Source organism: Pholcus phalangioides, unplaced genomic scaffold, assembly GCF_987345545.1.
Source record: "Pholcus phalangioides strain wild (caught in Gottingen) unplaced genomic scaffold, Ppha-v1.0 ptg000004l_1, whole genome shotgun sequence".
NCBI lineage: Eukaryota > Metazoa > Arthropoda > Arachnida > Araneae > Pholcidae > Pholcus > Pholcus phalangioides.
Genome location: NW_028301597.1, coordinates 34,283,178 through 34,299,082, shown reverse-complemented (window position 1 = coordinate 34,299,082; position 15,905 = coordinate 34,283,178). Strand labels below are relative to the sequence as shown.

General features: G+C 34.8%; 1 protein-coding gene across 1 annotated transcript; it reads right to left on the bottom strand.

Annotated features, from left to right (window-relative positions):
• Nucleotides 1-457: 457 nt before the first annotated feature.
• LOC149087333 (uncharacterized) lies at nucleotides 458-15,067 on the bottom strand. Its single transcript, XM_089231842.1, has 7 exons — nucleotides 14,940-15,067; nucleotides 10,854-10,900; nucleotides 10,702-10,749; nucleotides 10,234-10,353; nucleotides 7,063-7,110; nucleotides 4,363-4,416; nucleotides 458-1,332 (listed from the first exon to the last, which is right to left on the bottom strand). The coding sequence occupies exons 1-7, from the start codon at nucleotides 15,046-15,048 to the stop codon at nucleotides 1,282-1,284; spliced, it is 477 nt and encodes a 158-aa protein (XP_089087968.1). The 5' UTR covers nucleotides 15,049-15,067; the 3' UTR covers nucleotides 458-1,281.
• Between the last annotated feature and the right edge of the window lie 838 nt (nucleotides 15,068-15,905).

The window sequence follows — 15,905 nt, the reverse complement described above, 5'->3', positions numbered from 1 at the left end:
ATGATAAAAGATTTTTTTTACGAAACTTGGAGGGAAAAAAAGCAACCAACAAGCCTGTTGGTTACGCGCTTATTGGTTGCATATTTCAAGTTTTATCAAAGAACTTTTACAAAACTTTTATATTGTAATTCCCTATCGTAGACCGAAAAGTTTGTGCACCCCTGTTCTAAACTAGCTACGAATTCATGGGATACCCTGTGCATTCCCTATAATAATGGTGATGTGTGGAAATGATGCCATGTTGAATTATCATTTGTACTGGAACTTGTGTGAAGAATTATGCTAGCAAAGTTACATAAAATATATTTTATAAAACTTTGAAACACATCCCATCAGCGTACAATGGGCTTATTGGCTGGTTTTTTGTGTTAAGTTTTGTAAAAGATCTTTTATCGAACTTTTATAGTGCTATCTCGGCCGAAAAAAAGAAAACGAAGAAGAAAACTCATTTTAGGAAACTTTGGAAAAACATTATTTAATCAAATTCAGTATATATATATGAAACACAAGACAACCAATTTCATTCCAATAAATATAATTCATTACATTATTATTAATAACCCTTTCTCATACAAGCTGTTGGAGATAAATCTGAATGATCTGTATTAGACGTATAGGCGATAAATATGGTAGCCTTATTCGCACGTTAAAAGAAAGGAGAAGAAAGAAGAAAGGGAAAGAAAGAAAAAGGTGATAAGGTTGGGGAGGAACAGTAAAGTAGTAGATAATTCGATAAGAGAGTTATAGAGAGATAAGCGATGTACAAGTATTTTTTGTATTTTCGCCCTCATCTAAGTGTTCTCTTTCTCACTTCCATGTATAGTATATAATAAAGGAATTAGTTCTGAGAAAGATAAATTATACGTGGGGGTGGGGAATGCTCTGGAGAACTAATAGGGGGAAAACCTGAGGAGAACAGTGGGGACACACATGTTTGTTTCATAGGATTACAATAAAGCTTCGCGATGAGGAAAAAAACAGGTTGAAGAAACAGTCAGCTGGGTTGAATTTATTCCATGGGCATTCGGACGCAATATTACGTTCCTGATCGTAAAGGGGTTAAATAATGTGCAGCCCGTAATAATGAATTTCACGTGTAAAGAGTAAAATGTTTGTAGGAATAATAGACAACAGGAGCTTTTATTTATGAAAGGAAAGCTGAACTTTTCATTTCCGTGTCTTTCAATTTGTGCATCTTTCTCGTACTTCTCGCTGGTGGTGGTCTCTTGTTTTCTGTGCGCCATCATCACCACCAGATGTCCATTTGTGCTAGTTCCCGACTCAAAGTGAACAGTGCTGGTACTGGCGATCGAGTATTTTCTGTGCCAGTGGCTTTAAAAAAAGGAAGACACATCATAATGCATTCGGAAAGCTGAACAAAATCTTTAAATTTCATAAATTTTCAAGAGAAAAGACTGGGATTACACTATTAAAGTTTTGTAAAATTTCTTTTATAAAGCTTGAAAATGCACCCAATAAGCGTGTCGGTTACTCGAATGTAACCAATAGGCTTATTGGTTGTTCTTTTTCCCTTCAAATTTTTTAAAAGATATTTGCCAAACGTTTATAGCGCCTAGAGTAAGTACGTTTATACATGTTGCAGTTCAAGATAAGAAGTACAGTTTTTCTTTTATGGTGGTTTATTTTTCCTCGATCAACTGATTTGATACGCAAATCAAATATGCTAAATAGCATATTATGCTGCAAGTAGTGGTAGTCAATAAGAGGACTGCAGTATGTTTCTTTGCAGCATGCATGTTCAATCCGTGGCCTGAGGGAAAAATGTGGCCCTCAGAGTCATCTTATACGGCCCGCGACCTCAAACGTAATTTTAATAAAATAAACTGAGAGGAATAGTGCTAGATCACTTGTGTCCCGTGGCACAGTTTCAACTTGTTGCTTCTCTCCTGAAGCCGACAAAAAAATATTCATGTTTCTAAGTGCAACACCTGCTGAGATATTTTAATTCCAAATTAGGGAAAAGTTTAGAAAGATTAGCGTAATCTAACGGATTAACCACCTTTCCTTTATTTTTCTCCTGTTTTAAATTAAAATATCTCAGCGAATATTGCACCTAGAAACATGAATTTTTTTTAGTTGTCCTCAGGAGGAACGAGACGATAACATTTCAATCGCAGAACACAGAACGGGGTATCACATAAAAATTTAGATTTTTTTTTTGTTATTTTATGACACACTGTATTTTTACTCTCGCAACTAGTACAGAATGATTACTGAACACATTCTGAGCATTTTTTAAATCAGAACCATAGTTTTACGCTGAACTTTCGATGAGATAAAAGCAGAATTAGGACTTACAGGACACCCCGTATAGCCATTATTCCGAGTTAAGACATTTTTCCGAATTTCTCGAAAACTGAAGAAACTTCCCAGAATCATTATGAAATTTCGGGCACGTAAACATGATACTTGAACTCACTTTTTGCAGTGAGGATTCGGTGACGAGTGTTTTTAAGGGACCGACGGAAAAAATGAAATGGGGAAAAAGTCTTTTTGATCAACACTGTGCCCTAAGAAGCTGCAAACGATTTTAACCTCTTCAAAATATTTTACTTGTTCTGTGCAGTACTAGTATACATTTTCTTATGAATAGCACATATATTCACGATGATATGGTTGTTTCTTTTAAAAATTCCAATTTTCATCGCATGTTTTTTTGTTGTTTTTTTTTTTTTTTTTGTATTTTTCAGCAAGTAACTTGAATTACAGCTCACTGTATCGCCGACATATTTCAGAATTTTCACATTAAACTTTGAACTTTGAAAACCGGACATATTCCGCTTCCCATCTCAGAGAGATATCGAAGCGTTCCCGAAGGATGGGTGCATCCGGACAGTTTTATTATAAACAACAAAACATTGTCGTCCATATATATATTGTCTTCGTCGTAGGGGAATACGCAAATTCCCCCTATTGTGTGTCCTATACAGAAACGGCGTAAGCTTATCTGCCACCCGGGTGCAAAGCTTCATGTGCCACCCGTAAAGACTACCCTGGTGGGAGGCTTATAGGTTTTAGCTTATTTCAGCATTTGACAAACCTGATGTTTTTGATACGCTCCACTATTTGCCCAACACAGTGTGTGTGACCATACATTCCGCTTTTAAAGAAACTGTCTCGGAATTTATGTCGATTAAAATTATTTTACCATTCTTAATTACAGCAGATAACTGGATTCACGTTACAGCTCTTATTGATGATCCATCATCACCATGGCCATTATAATCTGTAGCAGGGGCCCCCTTAGGCTAAGACCTTGGGCAGGCCCCTCTATAGGGAATTTATGTCGTGAAAAAACCAAAAATGGCCAGAATCATCCAGGGTTGGATCCTTATAAGCCCTACCCTTGTGGGGACCATGACCATTATATACATCACTACTTACACTTAACCCGTAAAGAGGGACGTCGGAAGTATTTCGAACAGGTGGGTGCTCGTTTTAAGCTTCTGATGGAAAATTTTGATTTCTGAATGACTTTTGGGGTTCCTCAGACCCGTGTCACTAATCTCTGTCACACACAGCACCCTGGCTCCGACGCTACTGCCCGGCCCGTGAAGAGGATGTATAAGGAGCGAGTTTTATTAATAAGTTTATAAAAATTCGTTTCTGGTGCTCCAGAGAAGTGAACTAAGCTGAATTTTTCCGTTCCAGAAAAATTACTGGCTGGGGGAGCACCAAAATGCACACTTGCCGCACTTGTGATGGAGTGCATTTTTGTTTCTCGTATTATTGTCTCAGGCCCTGTTTGTTACCTCAAGTTTTCTCAACGTCGTCGTTCTCAAAAGCGTCGTTCTTATATCATGTGAATTTTTAATACTGAAAAATTTTAAAAATTCTGTATCTGACTTTGTGTCGTACCTTACCGCCTCCATCCCGGGTGCACTGCACTCCTTGCCTCCCTCACTTCAGCCATCCCTGGTCCTATATGTATGTTGTTAATTTTTCTGTAAGATTCGTAAAACTTGGTGTTGAAAACTCCACATGCTATAAGCAAACAACACGCGAAGAAAATGTAGGATTTTTAGAAGAAACATCAATTTCTTCGTGAATAGACATGTTATTTACTTGAAAATGCATACTGGTGTTTTATACAGAACAACTGGAATATTTTGAGAAAGACACAAATTGTTTTCAGCTATTCGAACGACCGCACCGAAAATTTTTTTTTCCTTATTTAATTTTTCTCGGTCCCCTGAAAACACTCGTCACCAAAATATCACCTCCGAGAAGAATTGTTGACGAATTAGCTATTGAATATACAATAAGAGTGAACATTCTGTATACAATCCACGAGTGTAAGAAAGTTTAATGATCACCTGAGAACAAAAAAGTAATACTTACCAGAACTAGCTTGAGTTTCCTGCATGACTTACTATTTTTACTTCCACATATTTCCTATAGACAAATTGTGATAGTTGTAATAAAGCCGTGTTGTAAAAGCTTCAGCATTTGAATATGGAAACTGGCACTTAAACATTGATGAAATGTTATTAATTCATGATTTCATATCGAAACACCCAGAGCCGCCCTTAGGGGTGGTCGCACGTTTTGGGCGCTTTCCTCCTCCCCCCTGCATTAACGGTTTCAATAATTTCTTTCATAAATTCTGAAATTTTTCGTTCATTTATTCTAAATTTTCATCAATTCTTTAACAATTTCTTTCATTTTTTTCTGAATTTTAATATATTCTGAAATTATTTCTTTCATTTTTTGTGAATTTTCCTCAATCATAGGATTCTGAATTTCCATAGATTCTGAAACTTTTTTTTTCATTTATTTAAAATTTTCATTAATTGTGAAAGTATTGCTTTCATTTATTCTGAATTTTCACCAATTCCTAAATTAATTCTTGCATTTATTCCGAATTTTCATGATTTTGATTTTCTGAATTTTCGATTCCTCTCTCTCTCTCTCACACAGAAGAAAAAATTCGGGGCCAAGGGCCTTGCTATTATTTTTGCACCGTTCTCCGCGTCTGGTAAGGGCGGCTCTTAGAAACACCTCACTGGGAAAAATTATACTGCTCTACTTGTGCTTGGCTGAATCATGCCATATTAATTTATTAGTTTAATTGATGGAAATACAGTAGAACCTTATTATAATGAACCCCATTATAACGGACAATTAAATAAATTGAATTAAATAAATTAAATAAATTTTGCATAATGAAGGGTACTTATTTTTATCCGACGACTTTTTTTTTTTTACATTTCCAAACAAGTGATTAAACATCGATCATTGTGGTTTTTTTTTTTTTTTTGCGTAAACATGGATGAACTGCATGACTCCTACCACTCGTCAGCCAAAAAAATGAACCCTTTCAGCGGCAATCCCGAGATATCTCGTCAAACTTAATCTGCTTCATTTCAGCCACTACGAAATAACTCGTCTTCTAAGAACACGTCAAAGTTGTTTTTACTGTATAACATGCTTTCTATTCCTCCCCCCTCTCCCCTTACAATCAATCAACTGCCAGTGGGCAGAGTCAGCTCTTGTTCAAGGTTACAAAAGAGAAGAAGCTTGAAAGAAAGACTGTGTGTTCCCCCTTCCCCACTCTTTCAGCACTGTAAAGAAATATGTGCTCTCATTATAAATAATAGAAAAATATTTTTTTCCAAAAAAAAAAGTATTTCTCTTCCTAGAAAGCCACACACATCATGGCAGGTGTTTTTGTATCATAGCGAGGGAAATAAATAAAAGCGATAGACGGAGTAAATTTTATCTTGTTGGGAGGGAAAGCATTTATATCGGCTCGCACATGGAAAAAAATTCTTACTGAAAATAAGCGTTAGTATGGTTTTTTAGGATGCTGTTAGTATAAGCCCTACCTGAAAAATAAGCCGAATAGGTTAATTCGTCCGCCGCACAGATACATTTTTAAGTCCGTTGCTTCATTCGGCGAATGCATACACACATACACACACACAGTTAATTTTAAAATAATATTATCACAATAAACACATTTTATATATCACTTGTTGCCATCCGTTTATTAAATTTATACTCAAAAAAAATGACGATATTAATTGAATAATTGTAAATTCTCTAATGTGTGACGTAGACAAGAGTTAAACACCTCCAAAGTAAGGATTTGCGCAACAATGACTGCCTACCTCGAGATTGGGGATGTTGTAAGCATATCGAACAAGCTATTTATGGCAGAATCGTCTTAATGCAGGGGGCTACCCAGGGATTAAATCAGTGACAGCTAGGTTACTAATTCGCTAAAAGCAGACCCTGCATAGACAATAAATGGTGATTTTAGGAGAGCTCTCTAGCTGGACATAAGGCAAATGGCTCTCTCGCTAAATGATGCTGTAAGAAATCCAACCCCTAATTCGTAGGTATTTGCAGATAATTAAAGTAAATATTTACTATATAATTTACCGTTTTCTTAATTCCAGGAAAGAAATTTTTCGTAAACAGTTTTATTATTTAGCACCGAAATTATACATTTCATTACCATTGGAAACTTTGGTTTTTTTTTTCATCATACATTAAGAATTTCACTTTATTTGTGTTGTGTGAATATATTGCTCTTTATTTTATTTTATTTCCAATAATTTTGTCTTGTTTATGCCGTATGCTTTCTTCTTTTTCTGTTTTAATGTTTTGTTTATTTTATATTTTCTATTTACTTTGCAATTATGATGCAGTTTGGTAAATCATGTATACAGCCGTTTGCCTGTAGATGCTTAATATGTTTTCCCATAAATTCATTGCATTTTTCTGTATAAATATGAAATAAAGGAATTTCATTTGATCATCATTTACATCAGAAAAATAGGACACAACCGGAAAAAAAAGCCCTAACGCATCTTTCGGAGCAAAAATTGATCTAAGACCGGGTCTTATCTTCGGGGAAAACAGCAGCGATAACGTAATGCTTTATGAACGGTAGCGAATTGATATGTGCGAGGCAATGGAAAAGTTTGTTACTAATTATAGACACTAATAATAGCAACTTGCTTCAAATTTCCATACGTGGCCTTAAATACTATTTAAAGAAAATAAACACGAAAAAATAATAATTGTACTTACATCATAAAAGTTTAAGTATTGGTCGACTATTTTTTGTATTCTGTTTTGCTGTTAAAGAAACAAAAATGGTTTTTGTTATATCTTCTCTCAAATAGTCCATGAATTAAAAAAAAAAACAATAAATACGAAATAATAGAATTTTTTGTGTGAAAAATTTGTTGTTTCATAACTTCACATGAATCACAAGTATTGGATACATCGTTGATCGAAATATCAATTTGAACATTGTTTTATAATCCGCTTTAATACTTGAAAAAAAGAAAAAAATTCAACTGTACCATTTTAAAACCTTAGAAGAATATTTCAACTCACTTTTAGGAAAATCGAAAGAAAATCTTATCCATCCAGAAATTGAAAGATCGAAACTAAAACTGCGATTTTCCGCCACTAGATGGCAGAACAAATTGTGTGATCGAAATCCAACTTCCATTAAGCAAGTTTAAAGTTTGCATATTTGGATCTAAAAATAAACTTTCTCCGAGAGAGAGAGAGAGAGAGAGAGATCTCATTAGTTTGAACTCTTTCAAACACAGTGGAACCTCGGTTAACGAGCATAATTCGTTCCGTGAACATGCTCGTTAACCGAGAATCACTCGTATATCGATTCAAACTTTCCCCATAGGACATGTAAACTTGGATATACAGGATGTGCATAACTTACAGCTGGCACCGCACATTATTGGCGAACCGTTCATGCTAGTGGCATACTTCTAAGTAGAAAAAGTATCAAAATATTGTGTTGATCTCAAATACGTCATTCATATTGCAAGGGGTTGTATAGTTATTAAAATATATTAAAAAAAAGTATACGAACACCCTGTGCTCAAAAACCCAACTAAAAAGTTATTGGCCTGTTTTTCCTAGGGCAAACAAAAAAAATTATATTTCTAAATGCGATATTCGCAGAGATATTTGAATTCAAAAAATGATGAAAAATTGCGAAAAAAACCGTCATACATAAGAGGGAATTGCATATAGCATTAAGCATAATTGCATAATACATAAAGCATTTTGCGTCAGTTTATGCTGTTTTTTCCAATTTTTATCTTTAATTTAAATGTTTCAGCGAACATGACATTTAGAAACATGGATTTTTTTTGGGCCTCAAGAGAGACAGGAAAACAATCTTCTAATTGGGGTTTTTGAGGACAGGGTGCCCGTATAAGAAGTTAATTTTTATATTTTAATAATGATACAGCGCCCCCTTGCAATATGAATGACGTATCTACACGTTATCTGGATATTTTTTCTAGTTGGAAGTATGCCTCTAAGATCAATGGTTCGCCAGTAATTTGCGGTGCAAGGTGTTAGCTATGCACCCTGTATAATGTACTCATATGTAAACTTGGATGATTCGATCTGCAATTATTCATTCCGTTAAAAAGGACTTAAAAAACTGCATTTGATTAATAATACAACATTACAATAATATGATAAATAATACACTAATCTTATAATTAGGGCTCGGATGTTTAAGGAATGCCATATTTTTTTTATGACAAGTCATATTTTGGGCATTTTCGAGCTATTGGTTGTGTATATTAATAATTTTTGAACAATCGTTCATATGTTTCCGTCATTTGTCACCGGAAATTTTAATCTGTAGGCATTTTCTTCAGATATGTACATACTATGACTTGAAATGAATTCTTGTATTTTTTTTTTCCGGGGAAAAAACTTTTGCATGGCCAATGGCCACTTTTGTGTTCTTGGAAGAATTCTTTTGGTATGTTTCTGAATGACACGCCAAGAATTTGAGAAAGATGTTATTCATTCGGGCACTCGAAATCTTCGCGTTCAATGCATTTTGATCATGCCTATACACTGAGATTTCTGTCAGGTCGTGCAGTGGTGATCGGCTTTTGCCTACAACAAACTAAAATCTACTAAAAACTACTAAAATCTTCAAACATTACTCATCACTCATAGTTCGAAAAATATGTGGTAGATGGCAGCACTGTAACAAGCATTACACAGAAACAAGCTTCACGTTAGGTTCACAACACAGACGCGCACATTCTAACATGTACCAATCCGTTAGAAGTTCCGCAGGGGAATGTGGATGAGGTACATGTGTGGTTTAGTAGTAGTGGTGATCGGCTGAAGTTGGTTTTCTGTCGTTTTCCAGCTTCAGGCCATATGTGAGTTGTTCTCCTCATTGAAAATTCTCGCAACAGATCCTACAACCCTATGCGCAACCAAAAACAAGAACTGGCACTGTCACCTGAAGCAAGTAGGTACCCATTTTGTGTGGCACTCCTTCCTCGTAATTTCGTACGAATAAAAACCAATCTTGGCTCCTTTCCTGGTCCACTGCTCGGGCTACCACACCACCCTGCTTTTCCCGCCAGTTGCGGTCCTGCCTTCAACTGTACAAATATTCAAGCATTACACTTCACTCGTGATTCGAAACACTGATGACAGCACTACCACTAGATATTCACGCGCATTACTAGATATGCACACAGACGATTAGGTGTATCAGTTAGGAAAAGAACACGCACACACACACTTTCGTCTCAACTCACATCTGAAAGCGGATAGAATGGTAGTGAAATGCCCAATGACGGTAGACCGAAGTTATGCTCTGTGTAAAAACAAGAAGGAACGATGGTACCACAGTATTTTATTTTGTTAAATATATGTTAAAAGTTCCAACGCAAAACTGATTGCATGTACTTCAATATTTCAATTCAGCTTTAGAAACAAGAAACGAGATTGCAGAAACTGGACGTATGCTTTATAAAAAGTTTTCTTAAAATATTGCTCCTTCTGGTAATTTTTCCCGAATATTTATTTAAAAAAAAACCTTTGTGAAATAGTTTCTTAAAATATTTCTTAGAAGAAGCTAAACATAATAGTAGTGTTTTTTTAACCTTTGAAACTGCATCTCATAAAATTCAGTGTAGTACTAAGATGTACTGAATAGCAGTTATTGTGCATAAGGCATGCGTGGTTTTCATTTGAATTTTGAGAGATAATTTTAATTATAAAAATAAATTGATGGATATTTCGTTTATTTTTTTAACTTAATAGGGTAAGAAGCAATGACTGAAAAAGAAGAGATGGAAATGGAAATAATAGGAAAATGTTAAGTTCACATTTTTGAGTTTTTTTAGGTCATAAAAACCTAAGTCTTGATGATGTAAGGGAAAAATGTGCTATACTCACCAGATCTTCATTAGTGAGTTTGCAGGGTTCAGAAATAATCCTCACAAACATTTTGCCATTTGAAAAATCGATCTTGAATTTGAAAAAGTCGGAGGCTTTCTTAATGACGGATTGTGCTTTCTGTAATACAAAAAAAAACATGTACACACATAATTACAATCAGTTTTATCTGGTCTGATTTTGTTCCCCCATATAAATTTGTTGGTACTTTTCTAGATCACATCAAACTATCTATTAATTTAATTCTCGGGAATGTGCATTAAATATAGCATATCTTATTCAACTTTTCAGATAAGAAATTTAAATGAATGTATTACATAACCTTGGGATCAATGTTTGATAATATTACATGAAATTACCAACGGGTTATAGATTAGCATGAATCATTAGCACACACGAAAGATGAAAAATCGATTGATTTACTAATAAATGGTACATGAAGGTATATGTATAACACTTCTTTCTCACCAAAAAGTAGTTCATGTACGGTCCTATAATTTGCCCGATTTTGTAGTACTGCAAAATAAAATAAATCAAAAATGTATTTATGACATATTTTTTAGAATCTGTTCATTGATAATACGCTAGCAGGATAATCAAAATTACTAGTCGATACTCACCATTGGTGCACTGAAATCAACTCCCGAGGAGTTACTGCTGAGTCCAACTAAAAATATATAATCATATAAATGAATATCAACACTGCAAATAAATATCGAATCCAAATTGAACTCATGTATTTGATTCTACTGTAGGTTAATAAGTAGTTAATAATGAACTCATTCAGTTAACCGGTACTCATAAATGTAGTTTTAATGAAAGAAACTTTTTATATACGCTTATAATTCCATAATTTTTTGATCGAACTCTCGAACACCACTATCTCCAGGACACCACCACTGATACCACCGTAATTTTTTGCGTATGTATATGCAATGGCGTACAATCAATCGGCAGATACAAATTTCGTTTCTTTCAAGGTAAATACCCTATAGTCTGTATGGCGTATAATCAGCATGTGAAAATTTCGTTCATCGATAATGAAACCTTTAACGCAAAGGGTTGTTCGTCCCGTTTTTTTTTAAAAAAGCATTTTGGTCTTAATTCTCACATCTATTCATCAGCCATAAATCTTTCAAAAAAATCATATTTTATCAATTAATTTCTAAAATATGTTCTGTATTCTTAAAAAGATCTTTTCGCGTTCCCCTAAAGTTATTCTTCCACTTTCTCGAGACTTAGTTCGTCCTAGACTGGAGTAAGCTGTAGGGTCTTGGAGACCTTACCTACAGAAGAACATAGACTTGGTTGAGGGGATGCAGAGGAAAGCTGCACGTGCTCTTGTTGGCACTCAAGGTTTGAGCTATGAAAACAGATTTGATCTTTCGAATATGCTTACACTGGAAGACCGCAGGGAGACAAAGACCAGTACAATGTATGAAATAATTTGACGGACCACTTGTGTCCCGTATTACGGGATATTCCTTTAATTTTGGTTGCTTCAATTTTTTATGTAATAAATATTGAATTCGTAATATTTATCAAGGTCATGAATGCACAACGTTGCCACAATATATAAATTATATTGTGGTAATATATTATGACAATAAATGTTCATTATGACATATTTTTCAGGTTTAACGTTTTCTTTCGTAATTTTTCAGCAATTTTAATGACAATTGGTAATTGTACCTACTTCTGGCAACGTTTTTGATGGTAATTGGCGTTTCCGTATAATAATAATATAATCCCTTATGTTTTGCCTTATTTAAGATCTCAGTTTAACGTACTTTTCCTCAATCAAATGTAGTCATCTGATCATTTGAATATTTTATTTTACTGCCTTTCTAGCAAATCTTGATTTCCTCCACCGCTCAGAAATTTTAGCAGTATTTAGTGAATCTCGTTTAAGGCAAAAAATCAAATTTTTTGATTGATTAAATGACTGATTTTGACTGAGTAAATCTAGTGATACCTCGTATTTATCGCATTCCGTAGGATCGCAATTCCTGTCATTTTCCATCGTGATGTATGTTGAATTCAAGAGTATGAAGGTATAATTTTTCTTAGAACCCATATGGATATAACAAAAAATCAATTGCAAAGATTGAATAATTTTTTCATTCAATTAGAATTAAATTACATTATAATTAATTTTGTCAAGTACACTACACTTGCGGACTACCTATATTATCATCGCGGACCACAGGTTGAGAAACACTGCCTCCGGTGGATACAGATGGAGGTAACTGCCCCCCCCCCCCACACTTCATAGAAAGTAGAACTTTATTAATTCGAAGGCCAAAGTCACTGAAAAAAGTTCGAATTATCCAATTCATTAATCCTGAATCCGTAAAATGACTACAAATTGAAACTTAAGCATGGGATGATAATTATCAATTATTGAAACTTAATCATCAGTTACGAAACTGTTTCCCAAATTTTCCTAAATTTTAGTTATTGATAACTGTAATTTTTACTTCCTGATACTTTCATTATGATGATGAAAAATTTCAGATTTTGAATGGTACACCTTGATTCATAGAACAACTCAATTCGTATCAAGTGGTAAACATTCCGATGCACTCCAGCTGAACAATGTTAAAGTTGGCATTAAATTATAAAAGACAAAAAACAACAACGCTTGAAATTTGTAAATTAGCATTTTGATATTTTCCTATATACTGATAATTCATATTTGAAATTGTTCACTCGTCATTCAAGCACTTTTGTTGGTTTCATTCAGCACGGATAGGCTGTTTATGAAATTAGATCACAGAGCTTTGCCGGTTTCCGATCAGAAATGGAATTTTTGTTTTGTCGATGAGTTGTTAAAAAAATAAACTCGAAAACAAATTAAATTCTGATGCACGTTTTAGCATACAAAGTGTGCCGTTTTCAGAAAGAACTCCTTTTTTTTTTATCAAACGTCAATCATAAACCCTGGTTATATTTTCAGGACTGGCTCCATATTTCTTTTCACTTTGCTCAACATAGCAATTCGAACCAGAAGTCAAGATAAAAAAAAAACGGCATCCAGAGTGTGCAGAAATTACGTCAGCATTTTCCAATTACCGTATGTATGTATTTTTGGTCTTCAAAGATTTGTTGTATAACAACTTGATCGAATGAAGCAAAGAGTCTGACTGCTTATAGAATTTTTTCTAACTAAATTGTCTCATACAAAACCACGTTTTTCTTCCTCCAATATTTAACTTCCCAAAACATGTATAAAAAAAGTTCAAGTAAAGCAAGAAATTTAAACATCAGATTATATAAAAAACTCAGAGGGAGCTCGTGAAAGTTCGAATTATCCAACTTTCGAATTAGCAAAGTTCCACTGTAAATGTATTATACGCATAAGTGAGCGGGTGGAGGTGGACAATAGCTTCCCCCTTTTCCCCCTGTACTATATACTTTCTCTTGGATTACCTAACCTTTGTTCGAAGAGTCTATAACCGCTTATTCCGCCACGTCAGAAAAAACAAGCAAGAATGGGAAAATATCGAGCCTTGTTATCTATAGGAGCTGCTCAGAATCAGTTTACAACCACACTGATATTGAGGGGTTAGAACAGTGTTTTCCGAAAGTGGGCAATATCGCCCCCGTGGAGATGGAACGGTCCAGGGAGGGCTATAGAAGCTACGGGTTAATAACATGAGACCCTGTGGGTTTTCTCGAGATGGGGGTGCGATGGGAGAAAAAAATTTCTGAAGGAGGGGGGCGATGAAACAAAAAGTTTGGGAAACCATGGGTTAGAGGAGTAATGAATGGGAAGGGACCTTGAGGGGCCACCAGACCACCTTGAGTACAAGACTAGCAACAAGTCTACTCTTGAATATTTTATGCCAGCAACATGAATGCGCAAATGTGCTGACTCCCAAGATCATTCCTTCTTTTATATCTTGATAGTCTTTCGATAGGAAAATTGATAAGGGAAAATAATGCTTGAATAATATGAAAATGTACCTTAAAATGACTAAAAATCGTGAAAAATGTTTGTGTATGTATATATATATCTTTTTTCCCAATTTTTCAATTCCTTCTAATTTTTTCGCCTTATCATAGTATCTAATTTATATATATATCGCAAAAAAAAAGAATTATTTTACTACTTTGCTATATTTACTACTTTGTATTTATTTTTCTCATGCTTCTTTGAGCTTTTAATTTGAAGCTCTGCATATATTTGTCAAATATTGTATTTTTTAACATTTTTTCATTATCCTTTTTTCGTCCAACATGTTTTTGAGAAGGCAGGCGTCGGGTAACAAGGGTTGGCATTTTTAATTCAATTAGGCCACCCTTCAGAAACGCCTACACTTTTCGAACCATGCACATAGGGTTCCTCCTGATGACGACCCACTGCATAGGTTTTGTTTTCCTTTCTCTTAAAATAATTCTTTTTCGTATAGGTAGCTATACCAAAAAGCTAGAGCTTTGTCATTCAAAAATATACTTTTCGCTACCTATTCATTTTATATCTTCAGTTCTCATGTATTTTATCCTACTATATAGCAAAGTCTGCAAAATCATAAAAAAATATATGCAAATCTTAAAAAAATATATGCAAATCATAAAAAAATATGCGAAATCATAGAAATCCTAGCTCTAATCATGGTAATAGATTAGTCTAACATAGCATCTGTAAAGGAAAAAATCATATTAGTAAAAGTATAATTGCAGTATATAATTATGCATCTTACATTCGTCGCAGACCATCCTAGCATAGCAAGTGAGAACTTCGGCTATAGATGCCGCAGAAACCGACGAGACGACGAAACCGAACACACATAAATTCACCAAGAAATTCATGATTGAAAGGAGACAGAGAGACGCGAGTGTGTTCGAGCTTTTATACCCGAAATATATCTTATAGAGTATCTTTTGAACCAGTCTATATCACGTTCACCCCGTGACATGAAATGCTTACTAACACAACGATTGCATAGGCGTCGGTAATTGATGGAATAAAGCACGTACGTTCGGATCATGTTGGAAATAGCTCACTCATGATGCAAGATTTTTACCATTATTTCTTGCTACCTTCGTGGCCTTCATCAATAAGCGCCAGATCACTACAAGCAATAGAATATTTCCACTGTCAATAAAAAAAATGCTTTCTGTTTTGAATTCGCTCAATATTGAAATCACACTTCATCAAAAAACATTTGTGACATGATTATTTTTTATTTTTTCAGAAAAAATCTGCCATCCATTATGCCACCACTTACATGGAAATATTAGTCAGAACTTCCGAAAAATTATATTATAATAATTATGGCTGTATAAATATTCATCTGACATATTTGTCACATACACGCTCGGTCTCGTTATTTCATCATTTCAAGAGTAAATGTTGATTTTGCCATCTTATGGTGACGTTTTCGGTGATAAATGGCAATGTCCCGTATTTTACCACATTTAAAGGCGCGTATACACCAGCGCGCGGATCATGCAATGAAAGCATTCGCAATTGGTTGTTCAGTAATTTGTATGGTGTTGCGAACGATTCTTGAGCTGTTTTCACTGGACTCACCTGGAATCGGTTTTTTCAACGAGCACAAAGGAAAGAAAGGAACACAGAGGAAGTTTGTGTAGCCACGAGCGGATTAGAACCGCTGCAGGGGGTCGTGCGTTGCAAGATCGGCGCGCTAGTGTATACGCGCCTT